This window comes from Musca autumnalis, unplaced genomic scaffold (assembly GCF_047663935.1).
Source record: "Musca autumnalis isolate F117 unplaced genomic scaffold, ASM4766393v1 scaffold_2, whole genome shotgun sequence".
In the NCBI taxonomy this organism is placed as follows: domain Eukaryota; kingdom Metazoa; phylum Arthropoda; class Insecta; order Diptera; family Muscidae; genus Musca; species Musca autumnalis.
This window is the reverse complement of record NW_027411755.1, coordinates 265,150,831-265,160,467: the sequence shown is the minus strand read 5'-3', so window position 1 is coordinate 265,160,467 and position 9,637 is coordinate 265,150,831. Positions and strand designations below refer to the sequence as shown.

Genomic DNA, 9,637 nt, shown 5'->3' with positions numbered 1-9,637 from the left:
ATATACAAAACATTTGGCAGTTCGCTTAAAAAATTTAAAGAAGTAGGTATTATTATTATTACTGTGGCCATGATGAATTACAACAACTAACAATTTCACAATAACAACATGGTTTTATGAGAACAATATATTAAACTCGGATCAGTTTTTGATATTTTGACATTGTTAGACAAGTAACATGTTCAGCCCTATTCTGAACATTCCCATGGGAACTGTTTCCCATGGGAGCGAAATTTCCCATTCCCACGTTTTCCATATTCTCAACGACGTGGGAACAGCAAATGATGGGAGCTGGAATTTCGAAATTCGAAATCAGTTACACCAAATTATTATAGCATACTTTTGGGGGGATGTAATTTTGTTTTGTAATACAAAATGCCTATTTGCATTGAATTCGCGGTTTTTGAATTAGATTAGCAAAGCACAACTCACTTAATTCAACAACCGTGCATTGATTTATGGATTTTTTAAGTGAATGGAGTCAACGATGTGTGGTGTTGTTCTAATAAGCACATTTATTTCAGAATTTGCGAATTGGTGTAAGCATTTTTTTAATTAGTAGGCAATAGTGTTGGGCAATCTCGTTCGATCTTTTTCATTCCGTTCACCAAAAAGATCCAGGTCGTTCACTTCGTTCGTTGGCTCTTTTTCGTTCAAACGAAACGATATGAGCCACTTTGTGTGTGTGCAAATTTGTGATGCTAGCGCTGACGCAGCTTGTGTGAGTTTGGCTGTGTGCAAAAAATGGTGGTGGTGACTGTTTTGAATATGAACGAAAGAAGAAAAAAGAACCAGAGCTAAAAGAACGAGATGAACCAAATGAGCCATTGGTTTACTGAACGATTGTAGCTAACTGAATCATTAATTGTTTTGTGTGTGCAAATTTGTAAGCTGATTGCGTGAGTTTGTTTGTAAAACTAATTAAAATCATTAGTTTTACATAATATCATATCAACTCTATCTAATTATAAACGTTTGTAAATGAAAGGCCAAATAAATTAAATCTTAAATCTTTGTATGAACGATATAAAAGAATGTGCTGGATACGGATCCGTTCGTTCTTTTCACGGAATCGTTCCTTTGAACCGGTTCGTTCATGAACGACACAAGTCTAGTAGGCAAACATAAGTTTTGTGTATAAAGTAATAGGAACTTTTTAAGTTTGCAACTAATTTAAAAATTGTATGTTGATTCGGAATAATTTTAGTTAGGGGTTTAACGCGTATATCGCTAGTTTTACTTATTCCTAATGATCGCTAGAACTCGTATTTTGCATATTTTAAAAAAAAATCAAAAAGAAAAATTCGGATATTTTTCTCGAATATTACATATTTCAGAAAACGTATCTCAAAAAAATAAATAAATAAAATACGTTTTTGATTGAATCTAAAACTAAAACACATGCCCTTGCAAAATGTCAAGCTTCTACGTTCAAAATCCTATTCATCCTATTCAAGAAAAGGCATTTCGGAAAATGGAATAGCATTGCAATAATTTAGCATATATGTATCTACGTTTGTGTGATAGTTGTCGTGCCGTTGAGGAGACTAATACGTTTTCAATAGAACGTTAGTCGTCTGATTTAAAAAACCGGAAGATTATATTACGAAAATGAATACAAGTTGTAAAGATTGTATGTATTATGGTTATTTTCCAATATATTTTAATAATTATTGCCAAAAATTCTTTTGAAATTGATTTGTTTTTACTTGCTGTGCTGCGTTAACAGAATCAACCATGACTCCTTTTCTCGTATTTCAATACATATGGTCTGTTCCAGAACTGCAAAAATCTACTAATTTTTACTACATTTTTTTTTTTTTTGTTTTGTTCGATAACATAAAGGAAAATTTTTTATCGGTGTAAAACATGTTAGATTCTTGCAGGTTTTTGTATCATATAAGAATATGCAAAATCCGAAGTCTACTAATGGCATATTTTACAGTACATTTTGTATGCTTTTATTAAGCAAACACATGGCGATTATAAATATTTGCAATAATTTTGTCGTGTAGATGTCTTAAAATATGAAATTTCTTGAAAATTTTTTTCAAACTGGGGAGATTTTTCCCACAAAAAGACACAAAATTCTCCCACAATTCAAGATAGAGAATGTATACTTTTTTCCCATGGGAACAAATTCCCAATTCGAACTTCATTCAGAATGAGGGGAGATGGGAAATGGGAAAAAAACTCCCACAAAATTTTATTCAGAATACGAAAATGTGGGAATGGGAAAAAATTCCCAACTCCCATGCGTTCAGAATAGGGCTGGTTAAGTTTTCCTTCAATTAAAAATTCATCGAAATCGGTCAAGTGATTTCTGAGGAATGGGCTCAGCGTCAAAAGTTCTACCCCACTAAATTTGGAATTTGACTAAAAAATAGGATCTTTTGATGCTAGAGTTAGGGCACGCCACGCCCACTCCTTCCAATATTTTGGCATATTTTTATGTCCTTACTTTCAATATGTTTACTATCCAATTCGATATATAAGTTAGAAATCGGCCATAAAATAAATTGGGTTTTGGCGAGGAAAATCGCACATTGGTGTGGCTTCTGGTACCCAAGTACGGCTTTTTAGTCCATTGCGATGAGATTTTATCGGGACAAGGAATGCGTTCATGAAGCAATTGAGTAAGTTAGGTGCAATATGTATCCGTCTCTTAAAAGGGCACATTAAGCTGTGTGAAAAATAAAAAAAAACGATTAAAACAAGTAAAATAATATCAGTCGGCTTTGCCGACAGAGATATACCCTCAGCCTGTGTATGTTGAAACAATTTTTTCCCCAAAAAACGTATGTATTTAGGGGGTTATAAATATTTTGGGCGTTTGAACCGACAAAAATGTTGATTAGGATTAATGATCGAAAGTTTTACGGAGGAGATACTAAAAGGAATGGACCGACATCGACCATTATGGAAGTGGATCTCTTTACACTCTTCAGGCTGTTTGCTCAAGAAGTATGGACTTGCCCCCAAAAAAATATTTACCATCGTAATTGAGGCAGCGAATGCAAGTTCCATAATCAAAAATCAAAATGATTCGATATCAGGTCTTAAAGTGAACTTATCCGAAATTTTGTGTGGGAGGTACCGGATGGAGTGGTCAAATATAGTCCATATTCGAACCTGGGCCCTATTCCACGAAACAACTTATCAGCTTTTCACTTTGCACTTAGCAATATTTTTTAACATTTTCACATTTTTGTGTTCCACAGAACCGTTATTTTTGGTAAGTGATATGTTAATTGAGTGCCTAAGTTCTTAAAAATTATTTGCTCTCTTTTTAATTTCTGTTCCACCAACGTTTTCTTCTGCTAATTTTTGATAAGTGCAAAGTGAAAAGCGATAAGTTGTTTGGTGGAATAGGGCCCTGATCTATATCTGGTAGATATATTAGGATGTGTAAAGTATACACCAATTCGGCCACTGCAGTCAAGAGTTATCGTGCAGACAAATTTTCCGAACATTTTTTAACGTTTGTGGGGGAGGTACCTGAAGGAGTGGGCCGATATGGCTTATGTTCAAACTTAAACTATGTTTCGACAAAATATTACTAAGGCAAAATTTTGGACCGAATCGGCAGATCCGTTCGAGAGTTATCTTGCGCTCCAACCACCTCACACGGTGTCATAGGGGTTTTTTTTGCAACTTTCAGGCTACTTTCTCAGGAAGTATGGACTTGCCCCTGATGAAATTTGTACCGTCGTATGGAGGGCAGTGAATACAAGTTGCTAAAACAAAAATCAAAGCGATTCGAGAGCAGGTCCAAAACTGAACTTTTCCGAAATTTTGTGTGGGAGGTACTCGAAGGAGTTTACAGATTGAGTCCATATTGGAACCTCAACTAAGTCTGGTAGAAATTTTATAATGTGCAAAGTATGGACCAAATCGGTTACTTCCTTCAAGAGTTATCGTATGCACAAATTTTCCGAACATTTTCGAACTTCTGCGGGGGAGGTACCGGAAGGAGTGGACCGATATAATCCATCTTTGAACTTGAACTAAGTTTGGACAAAATATTACGAAAGCCAAATTTTGGACCGAATCGGCAGATCCATTCGAGAGTTATCTTGCGCTCCAACCACTACACACGTTGTCATAGGGTTTTTTGTAACTTTCAGGCTATTTTCTCAGGAAGTGTGGACTTGCCCCTAATGAAACTTACAGCGTCGTATAGAGGACAGCGAATACAACTTGCGTAAACAAAAATCAAAACGATTCGAGACCAGGTCCTAAACTGAACTTTTCCGAAATTTTGTGTGTGAGCTACCCGAAGGAATGGACCCATTAAGTCCATATTGGAACCTCATCTAAGTTTGGTAGAAATTACACGATGTGCAAAGTATGGACCAAATCGGTTATTCCCTACAAGAGTTATCGTGGGCACAAGTTTTGCGACAATTTTTGAACATTTGTGGGGAAGGTACCTGAAGGAGTGGACCTATATGGCCCATCTTCGAACTTAAATCGAATCTGGACAAAATATTTCGATATCCAAAATTTGAACCGAATCGATGGATCCGTTCGAGAGTTATCGTGCGCACCAGCCAGCCAGACAGACGGACAGACAGACAGACGGACGGACATTGCTAGATCTACTCAAAATTGTCTGAAACGGATATCGTACAAACATACTTGGGGTCTAAAACCATTATTTCGATGAGGCACATTTTTGGTCGTATCAATGTGTAAATACCCTCTTTAGCCTAAAGGCTGAGGGTATAAAAATCGAAGTGTTCCACGAGTCGTAACACTAAAAAAACGTAAAGGTGGTTCTTATGATCTGTGGGGAAATGTTAGATTTTTTTGAGAATACTATTGTTGGGTGCCTAGTTGGACATTTTTTATACGAACATTTTAATAAAGTTTACTAAGAAATATAAATAATTGTATATGAATCTATATATATAAAAATGGTGTAAAAAATGTATAGTAATTCATAAAATGAGAACGGCTAGGCCGATTTCTGTAAAATTTTTTGTCAGTTATTCGTATTTTCGAGGAGAAGGTCTTTACGGAAGAAAATTTTGGAAAATCTCTCTGGAAAAGTCGGAAAATTGGAAAAATCGAAAATTGAGTTTTTGTATGAAATTTAATTCCTTAATAGCGAGACGAAGTTCGCCGGGTCCGCTAGTACTTATATAAATATTTATACAAAACATCGATGAACTGAGAAAGATGTAATCTCCAGTGCGAACAGCTTAACTAATTTTATTTTTAATTTGTTTAAAAGAAAATTCGTGAAGAAGTCGGAAAAAAGCTGACAAAACGTTGGGTGAAAAATGGATAAAAATCAGTTTTAATTCATTATAAAAAGGTGACCAATGTATGGGTGAAGAAAATAACTCAGTGGGCGCCCTCACTGTACTTCTTTGCAAAGAAGCCCGTCTCTGCTCTAAATACATGTGTTATCTTTATCTGTCATTTTAGAGCTTCTGGTCCATTATCTTAGGACAAAATGTAACGTCGTAATAGAGGCTGCAAAAAATTTCATGATTGTCGGAACATGGTCCCTAACCTGCATTTGGGACAAATCGGATTTGGTCTAAACCATTATTTCTATAAGTTACATTTTGTTATCTTCATCTGTCATTTTATTTGATGCAGGCAGAGTTATTTAGAGCTTCTGGTCCATTATCTTAGGAAGCATAGAGTTGCCCCTGACAAAATGTAACGTCGTAATAGGGGCTGCAAAAAATTTCATGATGATCGGAACATGGTCCCTAACCTGCATTTGGGCCAAATCGGATTTGGTCTAAACCATTATTTCTATAAGTTACATTTTGGTCGTAGACAAGTGTATATACCCTCCTCGATGAGGAAACAAAACATTTGGCCGTTTCCCTTAAACAATTTAAAGAGGTATTATTACTGTGGCCATGGTGTAAGAAGGTGTTTGAATGAATTACAACAACTAACAATTTCACAATAACAACATGGTTTTATGAGAACAATGTATTAAACCCGGATCAGTTTTTGATATTTTGTTAGACAAGTAACATGTTAAGTTTTCCTTCAATTAAAATTTCATCGAAATCGGTCAAGTGATTTGTGAGGAATACAAAACCGTTGGGCTAAGCGTCAAAAGTTCTAGCCCACTACATTAGAAATTTGACTAAAAAATAGGATCTTTGGATGCCAGAGTTGGGGGCCGGCCACGCCCACTCCTTCCAATATTTTGGCATATCTTTATGTCCTTACTTTCAATATGTTTACTATTCAATTCGATATACATACATACATATAAATTAGAAATAATCGGCCATAAAAAATTGGGCTTTAGCGAGAAAAATGGAATCATTCTGTACATTGGTGTGACTTCTGATACCCAAGTACGGCTTTTTAGTTTATTGCGATGAGATTTTATCGGGACAAGGAATGTGTTCATGAAGCAATTGGGTAAGTTAGGTGGAATATGGCAAATCGAAACTGTGTGAAAAATCGAAAAAAATAATATACACAAATATTCACAAGCTACTTGTTTTTGTCGAAAACATTGGCATCATGAGTGTAACCACGAAGGAAGTCGAAACACATTTGCTAACATTTGGGTCTGCCAGTAAATGGCGATAAGATCAAGTAGAAGTTAACAACAAGCATGACTCGAAACACTGTATGTATCGGCGGCCTGGAAGTACTTGCCTTCGGCTTTATTATTAAATAAATAATTCAAAACCTGTAGTGAAATTCTGAATATCTTTTTAGTTAAAGAAATAATTCAATGGGGTTTTAATCCTAAATGCTGAATTAAAAGTTTAAGATTTATCTTCATTGGTTATATAAAGTGCTTAAACATAAACATCATCTAACATTCATTCATTCATTCGCCCAACCCAACATGCACTGATTCGTAACAACATAATATAGTTACGCTTTCTTAGCGCTGTGCCACATCATGTCACTTAAAAATTACAAACCCTCTCCAAAGAATGTGATTGTCGTAGGTTAGTTGTACTTTGCTGTTGCATGTTTACGACATGATTTCGTTGAGGTGAAGAAACTTATATTGCAATTTACATTAAAGGGAGAAGCAAATCACGTTACGCTCGTTAGGCGTTACTGTTTATATTCAGGGTCAGTGGTACCGATGTATTGAAACAATAAATTGAGTAAATCATACATTAACAAAGTGCATACATACTTATGTAAATTTGATGGGAAGGGAGGGTTACTCCAAAATGGATTGTGATTTCACAGTCAAGCTTCATTTAGTATAGTTCTGAATGGCCGTACCAAATTTAAAAACTTTAAACCGTCAAGATTTGGAAACTATTAAACTTCAATACAAGCAATATAGCAGAGCCCTTTTCTTTGACAATAACCCATACAAAAGAGTTAACATATCGTTTGAGAATAACAAATTAGTGGAGTTAAAAACTATTGTTCATATGTTTTTCAAATATGTATAAAAACAAATTTATTATACAACAAAAATAAAATACATATAAACAATTATAATTTATTTAAAGTTAATATCAGCTCTTCCTCGTTAATTCTAAAATTTCTCTATTAACTCCTTCGGTTGACAACCACAAAGATTTGTACGTAAATCTTTCATCTTTTTCAATTAACTTTTCAAATTGTCGCAGCCCTCCGCCAACACCAAAGTAATATGTCTTAGCAGCCACATACACTTTTCCATCCACCTTCAGTTTATGATGCAGGCAATTCAGCAGTTTCTGCTGATTCTCTGGATTATATATGGTTTCAGAGGTAACAATAATATCGTATGATTTGTCACATATTTTCGAGCTGCACCACTTTTCCCAATCACCTGAAAAATAACAGGTATCCTCCTCCATTTTTCCAAAATTATAGATTTCTTCATCTTCTTCGTCAGGGGTTTCTAGAGTATTTAGAAGTACATTTGGTATTGTAATTTTTTCTAGCACATCCTTGTTCTGAAAAAAAATGAGTAAATTATCTATTGCGCTTTAGAAAACAGCATTAAAAAAATTGTTCGCTTACATAGTCGTGAAATGTAACTTTAGCTCCATTGTTGAATGCATAAATACCCAAAAGCCCAGATCCACATCCTAAATCCAATACATATTTGTCTTTCCATTCTGATGCCGATAGATTTTCGGCAAAGTACGTCAACAAATCTTCGGTACATTCCCATATTTTTGCACCTCCTTCATAGACAGCCGGCATAAGATCTGAGTGATTGTCTTCAGCCTTTTTTATATCTGTAACATCATCATTATTCTTTATGTCTTCCAATAGGAAACCGGAAACCATATAGCGTACTTTAACTCCTTTGTATTCCTTCTCCAAAGAGTTCAATTTGCAAACATCTATGTTTTCCAAAACATCCTTCGATGGCTTTATTTCTTCGGATTCATACCAATCTGTTTCCTTATCATCTTCCGTTGCACTGTAATACGATATTAATGGAATAATAAACCAAGATATTTGTTGGCAAATAATCGGAAACAACTCTAGTTTAGTAAAAAACTCTCCGATTTGTTTAAAATTGTTTTCCAGAGGTAGATATTGTTACACTGATTGAAATACCTTCTCTAGATCCAGATATTCTTTACATTATAGGTGACTACGGAAAATTTTAAAGTTCTAAATTCAACAAAATTTTCTTATAAATTATAAACTGTTATTTAAATAGCCGGCCTTCGGCCGGGGATTTAAGACTTTCTCCTATAGACAGGTGCAAATCTATGGAACGGGAACAAAATTTTCTTTTAAATTATAAGTTTTTTCTAAATAGCCGTACTTCGGCCGGGCATTTAAGACTTTCACCTTTGGACAGGTGCAAATTTTGGGAACGGGAACAAAATGTTCTTTTACATTATAAACTTTCCTCTAAATATTCACTTAGAAAAACGGGGTTGTCAAGATTCTAAGGGCCATATCTCTGGATCCCAAGTATTACAACATATAGCACCATTGTGGAAAGGTTAAAGTGAATGCTATAATTTGGCATACATTAAGCGAGCACCCATAATGAACCCATTTTCGATTTTTTGAGGGTTTATGGAAAAATCCGGTTCCAAAAATGGGTTTTGGCTTATAACACCTGAAAATAATCCCATCGTATGACCACTTGTTGGATAGTTATTTGTAGGAATCGGTTCTGTAGTGTCGGTCAAACCAGGGGTTTGTACCCGGAATTTCGTCAAATAACCGGGTCCGTCCCTCAAGAAAATTATACAGTCCCGTGATCTGCGCAACAATATCTAAACTAGACTTAAGCCAATAATCGAACCTTTTCAATCTCTTGCATTCTACATCGTCGACAAACTGAGAATCACTCGTTTCTGCATCAACTTTAAACTCAAATTTAAACATTATTTATTTTTTATTACAGTGTTTTATTTTCTCAACTTTTCCAATTGTTGACAAAAAATCACTACCGGGTTTTGTTTACATTTTTTCCACGTGCCGCATAACCTATACAAAAGCTAAATACTTTGAGAACATATTGTATGGCAACACTGGACTTTTTCTTTTTTCGTTGGGAACATGTTAGACATTGAAACTTTAATAAATTTATAGGTGCTTTTTCACATGTATGACATCAGCTGGGGCTGGATTTTTGTTCTATGAAAATTTGAAATGAAAAATATTTCCTTTATAATTTTTTCATTTGACATTGTTCTCCTTTATAAAAGTT

General features: G+C 34.9%; 1 protein-coding gene across 1 annotated transcript; it reads right to left on the bottom strand.

The window, feature by feature from the left end:
• Window positions 1-7,393: 7,393 nt before the first annotated feature.
• On the bottom strand, window positions 7,394-9,427 carry LOC141393455 (histidine protein methyltransferase 1 homolog). Its single transcript, XM_073966443.1, has 3 exons — window positions 9,230-9,427; window positions 7,975-8,383; window positions 7,394-7,907 (listed from the first exon to the last, which is right to left on the bottom strand). The coding sequence occupies exons 1-3, from the start codon at window positions 9,310-9,312 to the stop codon at window positions 7,482-7,484; spliced, it is 918 nt and encodes a 305-aa protein (XP_073822544.1). The 5' UTR covers window positions 9,313-9,427; the 3' UTR covers window positions 7,394-7,481.
• Between the last annotated feature and the right edge of the window lie 210 nt (window positions 9,428-9,637).

Coding starts and splice junctions, on each gene's coding strand:
- LOC141393455 (XM_073966443.1), bottom strand. CDS start 9,312: ATGTTTAAATTTGAGTTTAAAGTTGATGCAGAAACGAGTGATTCTCAG. Junction 8,384..9,229: donor GAATGCAAGAGATTGAAAAG/GTTCGATTATTG, acceptor ATCGTATTACAG/TGCAACGGAAGATGATAAGG. Junction 7,908..7,974: donor AAGTTACATTTCACGACTAT/GTAAGCGAACAA, acceptor ATTTTTTTTCAG/AACAAGGATGTGCTAGAAAA.